The 21,432-nt window shown below is 44.2% G+C and overlaps 1 protein-coding gene across 1 annotated transcript in view; it reads left to right on the plus strand.

Annotated features, from left to right (window-relative positions):
- Positions 1–1,286: 1,286 nt before the first annotated feature.
- CRYBG1 (crystallin beta-gamma domain containing 1) overlaps positions 1,287–21,432 on the plus strand; it is a 326,501-nt gene continuing 306,355 nt past the window's right edge. The window contains exon 1 of the mRNA XM_040350181.1: positions 1,287–1,967. Coding sequence (XP_040206115.1) covers positions 1,669–1,967 — 299 coding nt within the window. The 5' untranslated portion in view covers positions 1,287–1,668. The remainder of the gene's footprint in view (positions 1,968–21,432) is intronic.

Here is a 21,432-nt window from a genome sequence, read left to right on the forward strand (position 1 = left end):
AGTTGGGAGTAGGCAGGCCTCCCCCAGAGGCAATCTGCCACCTTTCTCCATGCCCCGGGTGGCAATGGCGGGTGTTTGAGGGGGTCCTCCCACACAGCCCGCCCTACCTGCTCCGCTTTGAAGCCCAACGGGGCAGAGGGACTCCCTATAAGGGAGTGAGAGGATTAGCCCGCTCAACCAGCCCCATTAGTCCTTCGCCTCTCTTTTAGAGACCGCGTGGTCAATGTGAGTGTGTTAACCCAATTTAGAGTGCCTGTGTAGGTGTGGTGGTTTTTGTGGGAGGGGGGTGGGCGTACTAAGCACAGGCTATGCACAGGCTTACCTTGCATAGCACACCCACCGGGAGCCGGGCTGAGACCACCAAACTCAATTCACATGAAGCCGAGACCGGGATCCGAACCTCTAGCTGCAGAGGTGAATGGCTTGTCAGCGCAGTGCCAATCGCGTTGAGCCACCACAGCTCCCTCAATAGAACATTTCACCGAGGCAGAAGATAAAAAAAAATCTACAAACATAGCAACAAGTGATGAAAAGATGATAATTTTTCCTATTGGCTAAAATAAAAAACGTCGAAGTACAAGGACGACGCTGTATGCAAACGCGCGAAAAAACGACCAAAAACGATACGTTGAGGTGTGAATGCAACATCAATGTAAATTCGCCCCTCCAGCGGCACGAGCGTCGCGCTTCAGGCGTATATACGCCTAGGTGTGAATGGTGTGAACCAGGGCTAAGAAACCATGGCATGGCAAACGCGTCACGTGTATTGTCGCGATTCTGGAATTTGCGGGCAGAATCAGGTATCAATAGAGCCATAAATCCCAAATGTAATCAGAAAACAAATAAAAGATAATGACACTTTGTAAACATTGAAGCTTGATGCCACCCCTCCAATCCTGAGTGTCCTTGTGGTAAACAGAAACCTGACAGGCGGTCTGGGGAATGTGCAGAATAAATCCACCGACTGACCGCACAATGGTCAGTGGTGTTGTGTCCTGATAAAGCTGCCTTTCTATGTGCCTGTGTCACATCAGCACTCAGGGGCTCTCTAAGCACAGGCACACACTTCCCAAATAAGTGCTTCCTAAATTCCTGCATGGTGTCAGTGACAGTCATAGTGGTCCAGGCAGTGTGATCAGGAGATCCTCCCAATGTGGAGAAGGCAGGGAACCTGGTAACCTGAGCTTGTTGGGTGACTCCTCCTCTGTTCCCAGCAGCTGATCACTCATGCTTTGTCTGCCTCCTCCAGCAGCCCCAGCATAAACACCTATGTATAGAAACATAACCTAGCAGAGCGGCTGCAGGCTTCAGCCTAGCACTCTCCTGATTTAGCTCCTAAATGAGAACCGTCTCCCAGGAATGGATCCCTAGAAGAGGGGGGTTGCACTTTATTTCAATACGTTAAAGCGACAGCAGCTCCGGCAACTGACACCTTCCTGACGCTTGGACTGCAGCATCTGCACACATGTTGCTGGCTTTCTGTGGCTTCTTCTGAATTGGGACCATGTGTAACAGGTAAAGGTCTTATGTCGCTTACTGGTGAACCAGCCAGTCGTTTCTTTCCGGTCTCCTTTATTTATTTGGAATAATTCCACATCGGTTGTTTTTCTTTTAAAATTCTTCTACCTGTTGGGAGTACGTTGTTTTTTGGATTAGAGAACCGAAAGAATGGAGAAGAAGGGCAACAGTTTTCGAAGGCTGGGGAGGTTCTTCAAAGGCCGTTCCAATGAGACAGAGAAGGGGGGCAATGAGGTGCCATCACAAAATACAAGCCCACCTGGGGTGGAAACCACTGGACCTGGTGATGTAGCCATTCCTAAGGAGCTCTCTGGATCTAAGGAGCAAACCTCACCGATGCAGACGCCGTCAGAGGTCAAGAAGAAACCGTTTGGAAGTTGGAGAAGCAGGCGGAAAATTATGAGCGATGCATCCATCTCTCCTCCTTCGTCCCCGGGTCCCAGTGACAAGTAGGTGGTCATTTTAATACGGGAAAAAGTATTTACCAAGGTAATGTGTAACCCATCAGAAATCACCAATGAAACATGACTGAGTGGTTGCTATGGGTTACCGATCTTTCTATGTCATCATTAGTAAGGATGAGCTCTGGCGTGTTCGCATGCTACACGTGCAGAGCCCGCCAGGAAGTGTGCACTGCGCTAATCACAGCCAGGGAGACATTTCCCGATCTCTGCAGCCGAGCATCGGGACAATGTCTCCCTGGCTGTGATTAGCGCAGCGCCGTGCACACTTCCTGGCGGGCTCTGCACGTGTAGCATGCGAACACGCCAGACCTCATCCTTAATCATTAGGTTTTGTACTAATTTTCTTAGTGATCTTGCTTGTGTGCCAGCGAACGACTTGTTCACATTTAGAAAAACACCAAACCAGAAAGGATACCTAAATCCTGACCTAGATGTAAAGTGGCCAAAGCTGGCCATACACTGTAAGATTTTGCTCTTTCAGTCCTATCAATTCCATCCATGCTAAACTGCATGGGTGGAGGAATCTCCCCTGCCGACTATATGTATTTTGACAGCCAGCACCCCTGGTTGTCAGAATATCCCAACAGTGGCTGCATCTGTTTTGGATGTAAACACTTTTCAGCCGACAATTTTCCGCCCCGGCACCTTCGATTATCGGATCAAATTATATTGGGCGGGGGGAGGGGGGAGTTAGGGTTGTCACCTCAACCCTTTAAAACTGAACACATATGAATGACACAGGTTCTGAGGCTGATTAAGGTGGCAATTGAACTCACTTGGTGCCTTATCTACATTAAATTAGCCTCAGAACCTGTGTTATTCATATGTGTTTGGGTTTAAGGGGATGAGGTGGCAACCCTAGGGGGGTGCCAACAGTGCCATTTATCAGAAACCAGCTAGATTCCCTCTGAGTATGACTAGAATAATACATTTGTTTAATTTTGTGCTTAAGTAAGCATGTTTTAGATTGTAAGCTCTAACGAGCAGGGACCTCTGATTCCTCCAGTACTGAATTGTATTGTAATTGTGCTGTCTGCCCTCATGTTGTAAAGCACTGTGCAAACAGTTGGCGCTATATAGAAAAAGAAAAAGATTCCCCCATCTTCTTACCTTTCCTTTTACTTTCTACTACTCTGTTCTGCTGACAACAAGAAATGCTGTGTAAGCTCTTTAAAAACAAAAAACAAAACAAGGGCTGATCACATGGTCCCCATGTGACAGCACTGGGCCAATCACCAAGCACCAGGGCTGTCACATGAGAGTAAAGCTAGTGAGTCACATGCGCCTTCATATTTGAAAGTACTGGGTATTTTCTTCACTCCCAGCAGCTGATTTGAGCAGCAGGGGATTAAGCCCCGTTCACAGCAGTGCGGCTTTGAAATCACACTACTTTAGCATGATTCAAAGCCGCACATCAGTGCGTTTTGCACTGCTGATTTCATTGTGGCTTGCGACTTCATACAACAGAGGTCTATGCAAGTCACAACTAAATCACCAAAAAGTAGTGCAGGAACTTTTATCAAAGTCGCTGCGACATGAGTTGCCGCAATTTGAATTGTTCCATTGCCAACAATAGGGTGCGACATGTCATGCGATTTGGAACTGTCAAATCGCATGACCGATCACACCGGTGTGAATGGGGACTAAAGGAAATGTGTGTTGCTGAGGAAGAGGGCAATAAAGTAAACCTGTTGCGTTGCCCTACATTGGCAAAGCACAATGGTTGATTTAATTTTCCATTCCAACTGACCCAAGCAGCGCTCATTTGAATATATCAAGAGTATTCAAAACGAACTGCCAACTGACATTCACTAATACGACACACTTTATGTAAAGGTAGGTTTGCAGAAACAGGTGACACACCCCCTTCAACTTATAACGATCACTTGGAATGTAATTAAGCAAGTTGATTGCTTAAGGTCACACTCAAGTAGTTCCCTAGTAGTTCTATGCAGCCAAGCACGCTACACAAAAATCACGTGCTCACATTTTACAGGTGAATAGATTTGTGTGCTTTCGGTTATGTTCTGTGAGCGCTGTTTTCACCAGTTTTGGTGGCCATACACGCTTTGATCTCATTATGTAATCCATGTACAATTTGATCGAAATGATCGACTTGGCAAACAATTACTCAGGTCACCTTCCAATCAATTTTAGCTGGTCATAGATGGGTCAAAATGTGTTCAGTAGGGACTGGCTGAATTTCAATCGATCTATGACTGTTCCCACTCAGAAGTTGATCTAAGGATTGACTTCTATCGAACGTGAGTGTTGGAAAATTTTAATTCGATCATCGTCATCTACAGCATTAGCCAGCGTATTGTGACTAAGGATGAGCTCCAGCGTGTTCGCATAGTACACGTGCAGAGCCCGCCAGGAAGTCTGCACGGCGCTGCGCTAATCACAGCCAGGGAGACATTGTCCCGATGATCGGCTGCAGAGGTCGGGAAATGTCTCCCTGGCTGTGATTAGCGCAGCGCCATGCAGACTTCCTGGCGGGCTCTGCACGTGTACTATGCGAACACGCTGGAGCTCATCCTTAATTATGACAGTAGAGTTGGAATACAATAGCACAATGGGGAGGATTCCACCGTCCACCTTGTGTGGATGTGGGAATCTGTTTTTGGCTGATTGAAAAAAAAAATCATGACCAGCCTAATTCCCCGGTCACACGATTCGAAAATTGGACAACAGATCGTCCAACTTTTTTTCGCTTGCTAATCGTAAGTAGAAGGTAAATAGATTACTAAAGTTACGAACATTCTCGTGATGTCATGTGATGTCTCGTGTAGTAACTTTGTGTTGTATTTTCAGCCGACAACTGTACTGATTAAATAAAAATCTTACGAGAATTTTTGTTTTGTGCTTTTCTGATTGGATAATATCGGGTGAACTGTCGTGATCGGCTATTGAAAGCTGTGTACTAATGATCAGTTTATTGTACGATCGCTTCGAAAGCAGTATTTTCTGTGCGTTTTTTTTTTGGATCGTGTGCATGGGCCGCTTGGTTTTGGCAAGTGTGTTAATCTAGAGTTTGGGTGATGAATTTGATCAGATTAGGAAATTGCATAGTGAAAACAGATGTGAAGCATATCTTCCAACTTGCGATCGAAATCTATGCGAGTAGATCAACTATTCCTTTTGGGACGGATTGATTGGAAACATTTATTGATCGATTGTTGAAGTGGATATGGCCACCATTATGTATACAAAAGGCACTGATTAGACTTTATGTATTCCTCTGCTTTCATCCACTGTCATTGTCAGGCTTACAATTTTTTTTTTCTTGTTAGCAGCAAAGGGTTAATTCAGAAGTTCACGTCGCCATGACTCACAGTTCAAAATACACAAAAATGTGAATGTGCTGCCCTGGAAAACTGCTTTGTTGTTACCATCTACTAATTCACCTTAATTTCATATGACTAGCGCTGTAACCTAAATGTACTGCGGCGCGGTGGTAAATATGTGTTCGGTGATGTGTGATGTTATGGGTCAACACTCTGATGTGTTATTTATGCCTATTTCCCATGCTTGATCAGGGAGTGAGCATGAGATGTTTGTTTCCAAACACCACCTCCCACTTGATACAATGCCACCTTGGTAGGCAGGGGTGTCAGAAGCCTTGTTTGATAAGGGCAGAGACTGGCACAAGGCAAACAGTGGTAGGTTCTGAAGAAACAGCAGGTGAGGGAATGTGTATTCTGGTGGTGGTGTGACAGCCCTGCCTTCCATGGTTAACACAATCAGCCAGTAGCCCAATTCTTGTGTGTGTGTGTGTGTGTGTGTGTATGTATATATGTGTGTGTGTGTATATATATATATATATATATATATATATATATATATATATATATATATATATATATATATATATATATATATATATATATATATAGCAGCCTTGGCACTCGCCTTTATTTCGGAAGTAACGTTGCTTAGTTAACCTATTTAATTGGCATCTATTAAAAGCATCTAGGTAAACACTGAGACGTGCGTTTACATATGAAAATAGAGTTTGTTTTCTTAACCCAGGCCTATTGTTTAGATTTTCTGATGAGCAGCTTGTTGACCTTCTATTGTAAATTCCTTTATAATATGATTAATTAGATGAGTCTGTATTATTTCAGAAATAGTTGGCCATAATGACATAACAGCTTCATGCTATAGAACAGTCATGGTTGTCAGGGATAGAAGAAAAAAGCTTTATTGCAGTGTAAGGGCGCGTACACACGGTTGGTCCATCCGATAGGAACGGTCCGAAGGTTAACCGATGAAGCGGACTGATGGTCTGATGTGCCTACACACCATCAGTTAAAAAACTGATTGAGTCCAACGCGGTGACGTAAAACACGACGTTCAGAGAAAAATAAAGTTCTATGCTTCCAAGCATGCGTCGACTTGATTCTGAGCATGCGTGGGTTTTTAACCAATGCTTTTGCATACTAACCATCGGTTTTGACCGATCAGTTAGGCGTCCACCGGTTCAATTTTAAAGCAAGTTCTAACATTTAAGACCGAAGGATAACTGACCGATGGGGCCCACACACGATCGGTTTGGACCGACCGTGTGTACGCGGCCTAAGTGGCAGTATGAACTTGACCTACAGCCTGTGTTGCCTGTCACTGGGGAAGATCTGAAGGCCACATACAGTACAAGGCTATCAGATCTCCCCCTTGTGGTGGGCAACACAGGCTGTAGGTCGGGTTCATACCACTACTTCTACTACGTCAGGATATACTATATAAAGTCATCTCTTGGGGGTGTGCATTGTTGTCATTACACAGCAGCTGTTATTTGATTGTACGACCCAGGCAAGTGGCACTGAAGATAACCCGTGATCACTGTTACTCAAGACAACAGGAGTTACTTAAAGCAGTATTAAACCAAAAAAATAAATAAAAATGTAATATATTGCAGCTTACCCATTTTTTATTTTTTTTGTCCGTTATTTTCACCTGGTGAACCATGTAGTTAGTATGGTATTTTCCAACTTAAACAGACCAAGCCGTTTACCAAAATAGTTACATTTAAGGCAAAAAAACCTGTTAGGTTGCTTTCACATAGGTGGACCAATCGGGTCCGCCTGTCAGTTTTTCAGGTGGACCGGATCGGATCCTCCAGTCAACTTTTAGGCTGGATTCACACCTATGCATTTTTAGTGCTTTTTGCATTTTGCAGATTTGCACTATAGGAAACCTTGTTAAATGGACTGTAGCGCAAATCTGCAAAATGCAAAAAGTACTAAAAATGCATTGGTGTGAATCCAGCCTTATGGAGCGGCAGGTGTCATCAGACATGTGTCTATTGACACACGCTGACATCCGATACGATCCGTCTGCCAAATCAAATGGCAGTCGGGTGTAAACAGACAGGCGGTCCGTTCACATCTGACCACCCATATAGGAGAGCGGGCTGTGTCTGTGTCTGCTCTGCATAATGGGAGAAGACACAGAGAAGCCATCTACCTGCTCAATGTGGATCAGCTGACAGATTCCCCACTGAGCAGGCAGACTCCAATGGAGCCCACCCCATGTGTAAGGCTCGATATACACCTATGCATGTTGCTTTTGAGCAATTTTTTTTTTTTTTTTTACATTTCCTTTAACAACCAGCTATAAACAGGTTGAAAAAAACGCAAATCGCGGCAAAATCGCAGTACTTGCGTTTTTGGATGCGGGTCCATTGAATTCCATTACATACAAAAGGCTACCTTTTGTGGAAAAAAGTCCCCGACCCTTCCCAATAATGCAGAGGCACAAAAATGCATTGATGTGAACATGTTCCATAGGAACCCATGTTAAAAAAAATTCCCCGCATTTCTGCAAAATGTACCAAAAAACGGATTAGTGTGAATCGAGCCTTATGCTGGCCATACACTATACGAAAATTCGGCTGAAATTCGTCGTTCAGACAGTATAAGCATGTTTGGCCTATCTGTGTAAAATCTACTTGCCATTAGTTCAATGCTAAATGAAAAGGGCTATATTATAAAAGTATTCTACCAGGGCTCGACAAATCCCGGTCGCCATGGCGACTAGAAATAGTGTCCTGGCGACTTGGCTTGGAAGGTGAGCACCATCTGGGGGTGAGCCGGCGCCATCTGGTGGTGAGCCGTTGGTATTACAAGTTATTACCACCAGATGTGAGCTGGCGCCATCTGGTAGTGGCCGTTGGTATTACAAGTTAAGCATTACAAGTTAAACAGCAATTCTAATGTAATTTTTCACTATTTTTCACTGCCATCGTCTTCCCTCTAATTAGAACCCCCAAACATTATATATATTTTTTATCCTAACACCCTAGAGAATAAAATGGCGATTATTGCAATACTTTCTGTCACGCCTTATTTGCGCAGCGGTCTTACAAGCGAACTTTTTTGGGGAAAAATTACACTTTTTTTAATTAAAAAATAAGACAACAGTAAAGTTATCCCCATTTTTTTTAATATTATGAAAGATAATGTTACGCCGAGTAAATTCATACCCAACATGTCACGCTTCAAAATTGCGTCCGCTCGTGGAATGCCGACAAACTTTTACCCTTTTAAAATCTTCATAGGCGACGTTTAAAAAAATCTACAGGTTGCATGTTTTGAGTTACAGAGGAGGTCTAGGGCTAGAATCATTGCTCTCGCTCTACCAATCGCGGCGATATCTCACATGTGTGGTTTGAACATCGTCGGGACGGGGTGCGTTTTCTGGCTCCTAACTTTTTTAGCTGGCTCCTAGATTCCAAGAAAATTTGTCAAACCCTGTTCTATACCTTCCTGATGCCTTGCCATGTTTCAAGCTGAGATCACAAATGCTGACGCATATCTGCTCTGAGCCCCCTCCAGTAGCTGATTTTAGAATTTCTCTGGAACACCAATCTAGACCTGGCAATCAAGAGCCACCAAATAAACCCAGTAAATTTAGAATTACAAATTTAGCACTTGAACTATAAATATATAGACTTGCTACTGACGTGTACTGTATTTGAAACAGAAAAGCAAAATGCACCTGCTTGAATCATTTATCGTCATTAACAGCTGTCTTAAAATGACAATTTCAATTTAGCACAAGCATTTAGCTAGTATCCAAAAGCATGTCAACGGAGAAAACATCATAAAAGGATCTGCCATAGAGGGCGCCCTGAAAGCGATATTAAAGGCAGAATTTGTTCTTAAAAAACAAACAAAAAAAAAAAAACAGTGCTATTCTAACCTGCTCTGTGCTGTGGTTTTGCACAGAGGAAACGCCAATTCTCCTCCTTTCTAAGGTCCCGGGTTGGGTTCACAGCAAGTTGAAAATGTGAAAGGAACTAATGTACGAAAATTGCGCAAGTTTTAGCAATTCTCTTTTAAAATATTGTTTTAGCCTTAGATATACATTAAAGCGGAGCTCCACCGTAAAATAAAAATATTAAAAGCCAGCAGCTACAAATACTACAGCTGCTGACTTTTAATAAATGGACACTTACCTGTCATGGAATCCAGCAACGTCGGCAGCAGAAGACGAGCAATCGCTCGTCTCTCAGCTGCCCCCACCGCCATCATCGGTGAGGGAATCAGGAAGTGAAGCGTTGCGGCTTCACTGCTCGGTTCCCTACTGTGCATGCGCGAGTTGTGCTGCGCCGTCCTCACTGTTCCCCGCTGTGTTCTGGGAGCCGTGTGTTTCCCAGAACACAACGCAGGGGGACTGACGTACTGCCCGCAGGTCCCCACAGAGTCTATGCCTGGAAGCAGGTGCAAATACCTGTCGGGTATCTGCACCCCCTCCCCACTGAAAGGTGCCAATTGTGGCACCGGAGGGGGGGGGGGGAATCCGATGAGCGGAAGTTCCACTTTAGGGTGTAGCTCCGCTTTAAGTATTTTTATAAAACATTTAACGTGAACCACCTACGTTGTTCTTCGTGGAAATAATATCAAGCTAAAAAAATCTTAAGGCCAAATTCTCTAGAGAACAAAGTATTTGTCTGGCTTCTCTCCAACTGTCCCTGCGCTGTACTTTGTGTCCATCAATCATCTGCCTGAAGCATCTACCTGTATTGAAAACACCTTTCAGCCTGCTTTGCTTTTCATGGCTATCATTCATAATGGTCTACAAAAATGATTTTCAACTTTTGAACCAACCTTCATGCTAAAATAGCAAGTCAAATGAATTATTTCATACATATAGAGGCATATAGACATAAAGAGGCACTTATAAAGTTGCTAACTCACCTTATTTGCCTGTTTCATGGTGTTATTAGAAAAAAAAATGTTTGTATTGTCCCACAGCAGCCAATTCAATCCACACCTTAGTTGGAGAATTGAAATCTAAATGTGGTTTAAATGCTGTGGGACCATAGGTAAACACCAGGGAATAACCTAGGTTTCCTGCAACATAATGGTGCAAGTAAAGCGCACTACATTAGCAGAGCTGATAGACCTGTATCGGCTCTATCTGTGCCACCCATGCAAGATTACTTAAGCAGACAGGTGAACAGGAGTGGGTCGGTCTCTAAGCTGAACACAACAGAGAGGTAAGCAGACAGACATGAACATTACTGCAGTCTCATGACACTTTCCCTAACACTAGTTCTATTCCCTAACAAGCAGGATACCTGTCCCTACTCTGCCAACTTGCAAATGCACGCCAAACCTGGGAGACAGGGCCTTAAATAGACTCGACCTGACCCAAGATGACTACTAGAGTCACATGGGGCAACAGCATCCAAACAGATTGCCTCCCCAGTTACCCAGAAAACCATAGAACAATTAAGTTCCCTATGACTTCCTCTCCAGCTGCAGAGCCACTATGATTGAGTGCCACCCGCACTGGAGAAAATAAACTGCACTTGTCTACAAGCAAATCTAACCAGATAAAATGAATAGCCGAATAATAGATAAAATAACTGTCATGGACCTTGGAATGCTGAAGTGTATCTCTTTGAAATCTGTTACACAGGGGGGGTCTTCTGCCCTGTCTTAAGGCTAACCCCCCCCCCCTCCAGATGTCTCCATGGTCTGGAGGAAAAGCATTGTTCTGTGTCTGGTTTGTGTACATTTATTACCCCCTGGGGCTTCTGTCTCATTACACATAACAGTCCTTCTAATCAAGCTATCGGACCAATCCCTGCTGACTCATTTCCCAGTCCTCATTTGCATGGCTAAGGAGGACCTGAAGGAGGACTACATGTACTTTACAATTGACCAATAGGAAAGCGATTGTTGGGGGCGGAATGTTCAAAATTCTGTTTAAAAGTGTGTTGTGTACTTCCAATAAAGGTCTTCCTGTTTGAACTTACATACAGGCTGCCTGGTGTTTGTTCTAATGGATGCCGAACGGCACATAGCTGTAGTTCGGATCCCGATGACCGAACCATCAGACGTTGCGATCTGCAAGCTGACTCACTAGTAGCAGAGGAGTGTCAGGAGAGCGGAAGCGAGCGAGCAAGGGTCTTGTTACAATAACAAAACAAGCTTGTGCTGTAAAATTTTGTCTCAGACTAGGAATCTCCCCCACAGTACATTCTTCTACCTACTAGATGTCTTCAGTCTGATGGCCAGCATATAACTCACCCTCTGAGCACAGGTGGACCTACACCAGCCACAGAACAGTGAAAAAAGTAGCACACTCCGTTACTCTGCATTCTTGTGTCTTTTATATGTGCCTTTAGTTCATCTTCAAAGTTCAATCTTATGTTCTACTGTTTTTAGTTTAATGGGTTGAAGAGGTTTCAACTTCTTGTCTTAATTTTATTGTTGTCCATAGTTCCTTTTGTGGTGATTTTTCCCTCACTTCCTGTCTTAATGTTAGAAGGACACAAGGAAAGATTGTGATGAGATATATTTTTGATAAGGACAGAACACATACCTCCCAACTTTTTGAGAATGAAATGAGGGACATCTATTAGCAAAAGTACGTAGGCATAGAACACCTATTAGCAAAAGTATGTAGGCATAGTGGGGGCCTTGGCCTGGGGGGACCTGGGAGGGGGTGAGTTGCGAGGGGAGGTCAGCTGCAGGCGTGTAGTCGCCCCCCCTCCCCTCACGTGCGCGTAGCCCGGGGAGCCAGCCGGTCTGCTTGTGCGCCTAATAACTCCTCCTTGGAGGACAATTGAGTCCTAATTTTTGAAACCCGGAGGTCGGAGGTCAGCTCACTCGTTGTGTGAGTGGAGGCCTCGTCACCGACCCGTTACTTGAATACTGCATCTCCTATGCCTATGGCTGTTTAACTGTTTATTTTCTTTTCGTGTGATTGTTTGTCATTTTATGTTTTCTTTTTATTTCATTATTATGAAATAGCAAAAAAAGGATTGACCGGTGCAGTACTTGACCTCTTCCTCTTCTTCAATTGTATACTGAGATGTGTTAACTTGTCTTTCATAAATAAAGATTTTACAAAAAAAAAAAGTATGTAGGCATAGGGCACACACCCCGCCATGCCCCCTTAAAGGAGAATTATACAAAAATAATTATTAGTTAAACCCACAAGTGTTTTTTTTTTTTTTCAACACTTCTATTTCTTTATATTGCCTTTTGAAATGTACAAATGCAACAATTTAGAAACTGGGTGAAATGTTTAGCACTGGGAAACACTTTTTGATAGGTAAATAGTGCATAATATATACAGGTATATGCATTAGACCAAAATCAGAGACAAATTAGGAAGAATGAGGGACAGAGAGACTTTGTTCCCAATCAGGGACAGTCCCTCGAAATCGGGAACAGTTGGGAGCTATGCAGAACCAACAACAAAAACACATTTATTGGGTGTAATGGGGAAGAGATAGAAAACCTGTCTGGTTTTTATTGCTGTGTTTTCCTGTATCTGTGACATCATCACTCTTTCATTTCTTGTCCTGGTATCACCAGGACAATACATAAAGGGAAATCTCTCTATTGAGGATTCTAACAGCAATAAAAACTTTACAGGGAAGTCTTTGAAAAAGGTGCTTAAAAGCGAACAGAAATTACTAAAACAATATACTTAATGTAAAAGGGTTTTCATAACACATCAATACCTCAACCTGACTATTATTAGCCACAGTTAGTTGAAATATATATGTGAGAGAAGCTTTAGCAATGATCAGATATACATCTACATATAACGTTCACAATCGGTGCAATAATTTGATGGATTCTTGACATGTATATGGTATATCCTCAGGTGATGCTGTCAAAAGAATTATTGTCAATTCTTCTTTCAAAGAAAGCATGCAATTAATTCATATTTTACTCCAACTGAAGTTACATTCAAACAAAACTGGATTGATCAGACACATGATACTGATTATTATCAGTAAGGGGAAATATTCATATATAACTGACTCTTCCAAACTATGCTGGTGATAAATCTCTTCCTACAAATGGTTGGCTCCCCAATGGCAGTAGTTATAACATACCGTATAAGCCGAGTTTTTCAGCACATTTTTTTTGTGCTGAAAATGCCCCCCTCGGCTTATACTAGAGTCACCTTTTTTGCGCCTGATCTCCTGGAATTTGGGGACCCGGTACCGACCGTACGTAGGTCCACTGGACCCCAAACTTGGCACACATGTAGCCCCACTATTCCTCTACAAGTTGTTGTCTGGGGGACCTAAGGCTGCGGAGCACTGTTTTTTTTCAAAGCCGGGCACCCCTTCCATAGACTCCCATGTTAAACGTCAGTCTAGGCATGGGCACAGTGAGGCATGGACACAGTGAGGCATGGGCACAGTGAGGCATGCAGATGGACACTCTAGGCCAGTGATGGCGAACCTTGGCACCCCAGATGTTTTGGAACTACATTTCCCATGATGCTCATGCACTCTGCAGTGTAGTTGAGCATCATGGGAAATGTAGTTCCAAAACATCTGGGGTGCCAAGGTTCACCATCACTGCTCTAGACTTATACTCGAGTCAATATGTTTTCCCATTTTTTTTTTTTTTTTTGTGGTAAAATTAGGTGCCTCGGCTTATATTTGGGTTGGCTTCTACGGTACATGAAAGATGCCAGCTAAACATTTATACATGCTGTAGGTGTGTTGTTTCAAGCTGTTTTTGATACAAAATTTTATATTTTATTTATAGGTGCATGCAGCAAATACATTTCTTCACTTTATTATGTCACTTCACTTGTCAAACAGAAGCAAAACCAGGACAATAGATTAAGGGAAATGTCCCCAGTGCTTGAAAGCTGTTGCCAACACAGATATGACTATACACTTTATTTAACCATCTAAAAAGATCTACAGTAGTTATGTTTGAAAATATGTGTCACAATTCACCCGCCCAGTATATAAGTTACATAGTTGGTCAAGTTGAATGTTGTCTGTGTCCCCTTTTTGGGCTGATTTTCCCTCACTTCCTGTCTCAATGATAGGGTGACATAGGGACAGATAGTGATGGGATATGTCTATATGGGAATAGGTGCAGGCATGTAGGGCTCAGTGTGTGTCGCTAAGCGCTCAGGAGTACGTGTTGCACAGGGCAACAGACTCAGGAGTACATATTGTTCGAGGTCACAGGGCCCAGGAATTCATTTCACAGAGGATCTAAATCTCAGGGGTTTGTGTCGCATGGGGTGCAGGGCTCAGTATTTCATATCACACAGCAAGGCTTAAAGCAGAGTTCCACCCAAAAAAGGAACTTCCTCTTTTCAGAATCCGGTGTCACATTTTGCACCTTTCAGGGGGGAGGGGGTGCAGAAACCTGTATAATACAGGTATTTGAACCCACTTCCGGGAATGACTCCCACGGGAGTCACTCCACTCCCCCCTCCTCTCCCACTGCCTTCTGGGAAACGCACTGGTCCCAGGAGACAGCAGGGACCACTTGGAAAGAGCCGCGCTACTCGCGCATGCGCAGCAGGGAACCGAGCAGTGAAGCCGCAAGGCTTCACTTCCTGATTCCCTCACTGAGGATGGCGACGGTGGCAGGAGAGAGACAAGCGATTGCTCATCTTCTGCTGTTTACATCGTGGGCGCGCTGAACAGGTAGGTGTCCATTTGTTAAAAGTTAGCAGATGCAGTATTTGTACCTGCTGGCTTTTAATATATTTTTTTTGCGGGACCTCCGCTTTAAGGGTGCATATTGCACTGGGCACAGGGCTCAGGAATATGTGTTGTGCAGCAGATAGGACTCAAGAGTCCATATTGCAGGGGACACAGGGCTCAGGAATGCATATTGCAGGGGGAACACAGGGCTCAGGAATGCATATTGCAGGGGGGACACCGGGCTCAGGAGTGCATATTGCAGGGGGGACACAGGGCTCAGGAGTGCATATTGCAGGGGGGACACAGGGCTCAGGAGTGCATATTGCAGGGGGGACACAGGGCTCAGGAGTGCATATTGCAGGGGGGACACAGGGCTCAGGAGTGCATATTGCAGGGGGGACACAGGGCTCAGGAATGCATATTGCAGGGGGGACACAGGGCTCAGGAATGCGTATTGCAGGGGGGGCACAGGGCTCAGGAGTGCATATTGCAAGGGGGGCACAGGGCTCAGGAGTGCATATTGCAAGGGGGGCACAGGGCTCAGGAGTGCATATTGCAGGGGGGACACAGGGCTCAGGAGTGCATATTGCAGGGGGGACACAGGGCTCAGGAGTGCATATTGCAGGGGGTGCAGGGCTCAGGAGTGCATATTGCAGGGGGGACACAGGACTCAGGAGTGCATATTGCAGGGGGTGCAGGGCTCAGGAGTGCATATTGCAGGGGGGACACATGGCTCAGGAGTGCATATTGCAGGGGGTGCAGAGCTCAGGAGTGCATATTGCAGGGGGTGCAGGGCTCAGGAGTGCAAATTGCACTGGGTGCAGGGCTCGGGAATCTTTGGTGCACAGGGCTCAGGGGTTCATGTCACACAGGGTTTGGGGCTAAGGCGTGCGCATTACATTGGGTACAGGGCTCAGTAGTGCATATCACACGGAGGATTGATATTATTCATATTTATGGCAGCATCACCTTTACAATATATTTCAAGAATGTATCCAATTATTGTACTAGTTGCAACCTTTTTATTTGTAGATGTAGATCTTCTACTTCCCCTCCTTTTGTAGTCATAAAAACTTTTCAGAAGTTGTCACTCTGCCACCCTTTAAAAAACTAAAAATATTTTGTCTTTGTTTGGGCTTTGATGATTTGCGGCCTGTAAACACCAGAACTATGGACATCTGGGAGTGAGATGACTGGTCAAACACTATGATGAAAAAACTCACAGCGCTACCCCTTTAAATCCTCAGTGTCAGTAGCCTAAAGGGGCAGTGCTGTGAGTTTTTTCAGCATACTATTTTTAGGCAATTATGTCTTCGTAACAGCAGCAACCTGTTTTGACATTTATTATTTTTTTATTTAAATTGCATTTACTATTTCTTATTTGCATTCATTTTAGCACTGTTTTACCGTTCAATTTTCACACATCTGGCTTGTAAGTTTTGGAGGACTTGGTTACAATCCTAGTACAGGAAAACAAAGATAGATTAAATGGTCAAACACTATTTATAAATTTTTTAGCGAGAGATTCCTTATTGTGCCTCTGCCATGACTTGTGGTTTACATTATTTGATGTTTTGTTTATATATATATATATATATATATATAATTTACAGTATATACAGTGTGTGTGTGTGTGTATATATATATATATATATATTACATACCTTTACAGTAAATCAGAGTACATGTCTAATGATATATCTCCACCCACATTTCATTCTGTTCCCTAAAGCAGTGTCTTCCATTTAAAGGTTATGTAGAACAATTACGACTCTAAACCAGTATTTATTTTAAATTATAGCTCTGAATGAGAAGAAATAAAGATAAATACCTTTACAATTCAGTTGTATCTGTTTAATGCTGCCCAAACATTGTCATGATAAAAATATGAGAGCTGCATTCATTTTCAGAAGTCAGGCATTTTTTCCTTTGTTTTTCTTGGTGATCCTGCCAGTACACACTTTCTGTAAAGTGTTATTAAAGCCTTGTTTTTTCTATATTTTTTTTTTTACAATTGAAATGTAGCGCCTGGTTACTTTAGGTACCGGTGCTATTTAAATTTAGAGGGAGATCAGAGTGTATTTAAACTCTGATCCAAATTGCTATGTGCAAAACAGGGTCTCTGTCTCAGCTTGGCTGTGCTGTGGGCTTATTCTGTTGTGCTGGGGTGTTCTTCCCACCCCTGTGCAGTAGGTGGCAGCAGTGGAGTCAAGGTTTGGGTGCTCTTCCCCAGCAGCAAATCAGGAGGGTTTGGCCTGCATGCTGGGGGAGGGTATTTATGGGACAGACGCCATTGGCTCTGGGTTCTTCTTCGTCCAGTGTGGCACCCACCTTTAGGGTGGTCACATCACGGCGCCCCGGCGTTATGGCCTACCTGCCCGGGGCGTGCATGCCGCACGGTGTTCCTGGTTTCAGGGCCATGTTGGCCCGGAGCATTTGAACAGTGACGGGGACCCAGTGAGCGACTGTGTTCCCACCTTTTGAGGATCCCAAGCGGTAGTGCTGTTCGGTGGGGAGTCCGTCTGAGAGGCTGGCGGTCCAAAAGGGCCTCGACAAACCAGCGGGGATCAAGATAGCCGGACACTGAAGGATTGATCACCTGTCAGTCGGTACCTGGGCGACAAGTTGAAGGAGACCCAGGCGTAATTCACCAAGGAGGATCTCCTCTGTAATTGCAATCAGAGAGGGCCTGTGGCAGATGTGTCTCCCTGATGTTAACCAAGGAGGGTCTGTGGCAGAGACTTCATCCTACAATTGTCAGAGTGATACTCCGGCTGCCAGGTCAGTGAAAGAGGCCTGTCCGGGTACGCTAATCCCACTCTGGCAGAAGTGGCGCAGAGAAGTGTCACGCTTGGGAGCAGGACTGTTTCCATATCATTACGCCTGAATTTGCTATTCTCCTTTCTTCCTTCAACTTTACTTTCCTCACCACAAGTGTTATTGTTTTTACCCAGCTGGGTAATAAAGCGCACAGCGAAGAGCACCTGTTGTGGACATTCCTTTACTTCTACTAAATGCATCATGCACCCCTAGGAATTCGGAAGAGCCAGAGGTAATCGTGCCACCCAAAACAACCAGCAGCTCCTCCGGGGGTAGTGCTACAGAAATAACAAACATGCTTATATTTGCCTGCTCTGTGCAGAGGTTTTGCACATAGCAGGCCCAGATCCTCTTCTTCTGGGGTCCCCTGCAAGTGCTCCAGGTCCCTTCTCTTCGGTGGGTGTCCCCACGGAAAGTCGCTTTCCATGGGGGCACCGATGCATGCTCGCTCCCGAGTCTGCCTTTCATTTCACAGCTTTTGATTGACAAGATTGCTGTCAATCTGTCCAATGTAGAAGGAGACAACGGAGGGAGCCGCCGCTCTTGTGCACACCTTATGGGAGGAGGTTACATGATCTGCTATACCTTGGAAGCACTCCATATTTTGCTGCAATGGTGGGGGAGAACTGCAAAGGTATACCGTATTTGCCAGCGTATAAGATGACTGGGCGTATAAGACGACCCCCTAATTTTCCAGGAAAAATTTTGGTTTTGGGATATACTCGCCATATAAGACTACCCCCTTCCTACTAGTCTTTCTGGAAGCTGAGGGGTAGCCGGAACCGCTGACAGAAACAGGCTTTTTTCAAATCTCACTGTGCCATTACATTACATGTCCCCACTGTGCCATCACTTGCCCCCACTGTGCCATCACTTGCCCACACTGTGCCATCACTTGCCCCCACTGTGCCAACAGTGCCATCCACTCACGTTTTGCTGATTTGTTTCCAGGCCGGTGACAGTCTGATTTGAAAGCCGCGCCTTCTTCTCAGCGTGTCCTGTGATAGGCGGAACACAAATTTTCCCAGCAGCGCCTCTGTTCTGTGTTCCGCCTATCACGGACGTCCTCTCGTCCGAGGATGAGAAGGCAGCTGTGATAGGATAAAAGAAAAAGAGCCTATCAGGAGTTTGCATACTGACTTGTGTCATGAGGGGCTGGGTCCAGTAACATGAAGGACGGTTATGTTTGCTAATTACACTGCAAGGCTGACATTTTAAGTCTATTAGTCAAATCAATTTAGGCTGAAGACAAATGACTCCCTAAAAATTTGATTTTTGATTTTTTAATAGGGGGCAGGGGCAATTTCAAAGACAGTCAGTGCGGAATTAAAATAAAAAAATTAGAATTACACACCTCTGCTCTGCCGTGCCTACTAGCATAGGGGGGTTGTATTTTTCCTATTATCTGTGCCCCTTTCTGATGATCATGTGCTGGTCGAAGCGGAGGGAATATTTCTTCAGTTTCGGGCGCATGCCCATTCAGCTCCGCTCGCATGTTCTTCTGCCTTGGCTCAAATTCTGGCCAGCCACCTGCCAATCTCATTGCCTTCCCTGGCGGAGGGATCTTCCTCCGCTCCCCATCCAGTAGTAGCCGGGGCCCGAAGAGTAAGACTTGAGAGGCTGTGAGGCCGGCGGCGACAGGCAGAAAGTGCTGATTGTTGCCATTACTAGTAAAGAAAAAATATGTCCCCGGATTTCATTTTAAAAATCTGGTCACCTTACCCCATCCCCCCCACCAAGATGGTTATCACAGAGAGATGCAGTGCAGTGGGAAGTCAGTAATTAGCAAAGATGAGCTGCTGGGAGACCAAAATAATGCTTGCTACTAGTCCTTTGTCTGTTGCCTGCCTTTTTGTGGGCATACCTTCCACAGTTCAGTTCCTCTGGAAGTCAGGAACAGCAGACCTATATCACACGGACACTTTACTCAACATTTTAGGGAAATGTAATTTTATAACACGTTATCACACAAGTACAATTGCAAGGGAAGGGACTTGTGTTAATGTGCAGTATGTAAAGTGATTTGTATATTGTCTGTTATTTAAATGCCAGTAATAAAGAAATATAGAAACCATTCCATCCGCATAACAGCCAAGTAATTTCAAAAGGATATCAGCGAAGGTAGCACCTGTATTTCTCTTTCTTTAGCACAGGTTTCTTTAATGTTTGTCATTTGGATTACACTTTAAAGCGGGGGTTCACCCAAAAGAATATTTTTTAACATTACATTCAGGCGAGTTGTGATAATGACATTAGGCAGTTTTTTTTTAAATCCTTGCCGTACATACCGTTTTATCTACATTTTCACCGAGGCTTCCGGGTATGTAATCTGCGGGACTGGGCGTTCCTAATTGATTGACATGCTTCCGACCAGCGCATACAGCGCATCACGAGTTGCCGAAAGAAGCTGGACTGCGAGTCGGCTCTATACGGCGCCTGTGCACCAACGTTTGGCTTCTTTCGGCAACTTGTGACGCGCTGTATGCGCCGGTCGGAAGCATGTCAATCAATTAGGAACGCCCAGTCCCGCAGATTACATACCCGGAAGCCGCAATGAAAACGTATATAAAACGGTATGTACGGCAAGGATTTAAAAAAAACCCAGCCTAATGTCATTATCACAACTTGCCTGAATGTAATGTTAAAACATTTTTTTTGGGTGAACCCCCGCTTTAATTGCATATTAGCTCGGAAATTGTAGCCTGTTGGGTTTTCCTGTATGAATTCAAATTTGTACCAACTAGTCATGAGTCTCTGGGTGCCCCTATATAGTTTTTTATTTTTGAATCAACTAAAATTCAAACATACTGCTTGTCATATGCGTTCAGCTGCCATTTAATGCTACTTAACTGAGCAATGTACACTATTCTTGATTTGATTTTTACATTAATTTTTTTGAAGTCAGTGCTTATTGGAAAAAATGCCTAGTCTGTTGTAGAAAAACAAATACAGTACAGATACTACAGTTACAGTATAGCACCTGCAGATTAGCCCTTACCCCAATGGATAAACTATGGCTAGAAGGTGAAACAACTATCCAAAGAATGGATGAAGCATCAATACCAAGTCATAAAGTTGACAAACAGTAGTTGGGAAGCTAGCAGAAATCAAAATTAGCCAGGCAAAAGATGGTGCCAAAGGATAGTCAGGAGTATTGCCAAGGGTTATTGCCAGGCATAAACAGGGATAACTAAAGCTGACTGTCCAAAACCAAAGTGTGAAGCAAATGTGTAGTCGGGAAAAGCTCAGCCTAGTAAGTGTTGTGAAATTCAACTAAGGTTAGCAATTAGAATTGGCAAAAGATGCTTCCATGGCCACAGCATGCCCAAGAGCATAAAGAGAATGGTGGTGCTGGAAGTGTATGGAAGAGGAATATGGTAGATAAGAGGATCTAACAGAAGTAGCTAAAGGACAAAGACACCCAAAGAGAGAAATGGGGGGGGGGGGGGGATTACAGGAAGCCAGACAAAAGGAAGCAGAGAGAGGAAGGGAGAGCTGCTGCAAAAAAATTGCCAGGAAACTGCCAGGTATCAGTATATACTACTGACTTTGTCAAGAGGGCAAGGATCTGCAATATGAGTGAGTGAGTGAGAAACTTGTATAGCGCAACACATGCGAACTGAATCACCTCAGGGCGCTTGGTATCCATTTGCTACTGTATTTTGCCTTCAGAATAGATGGGTTTTGATT

Source organism: Rana temporaria, chromosome 4 (genome assembly GCF_905171775.1).
Source record: "Rana temporaria chromosome 4, aRanTem1.1, whole genome shotgun sequence".
Lineage (NCBI taxonomy): Eukaryota > Metazoa > Chordata > Amphibia > Anura > Ranidae > Rana > Rana temporaria.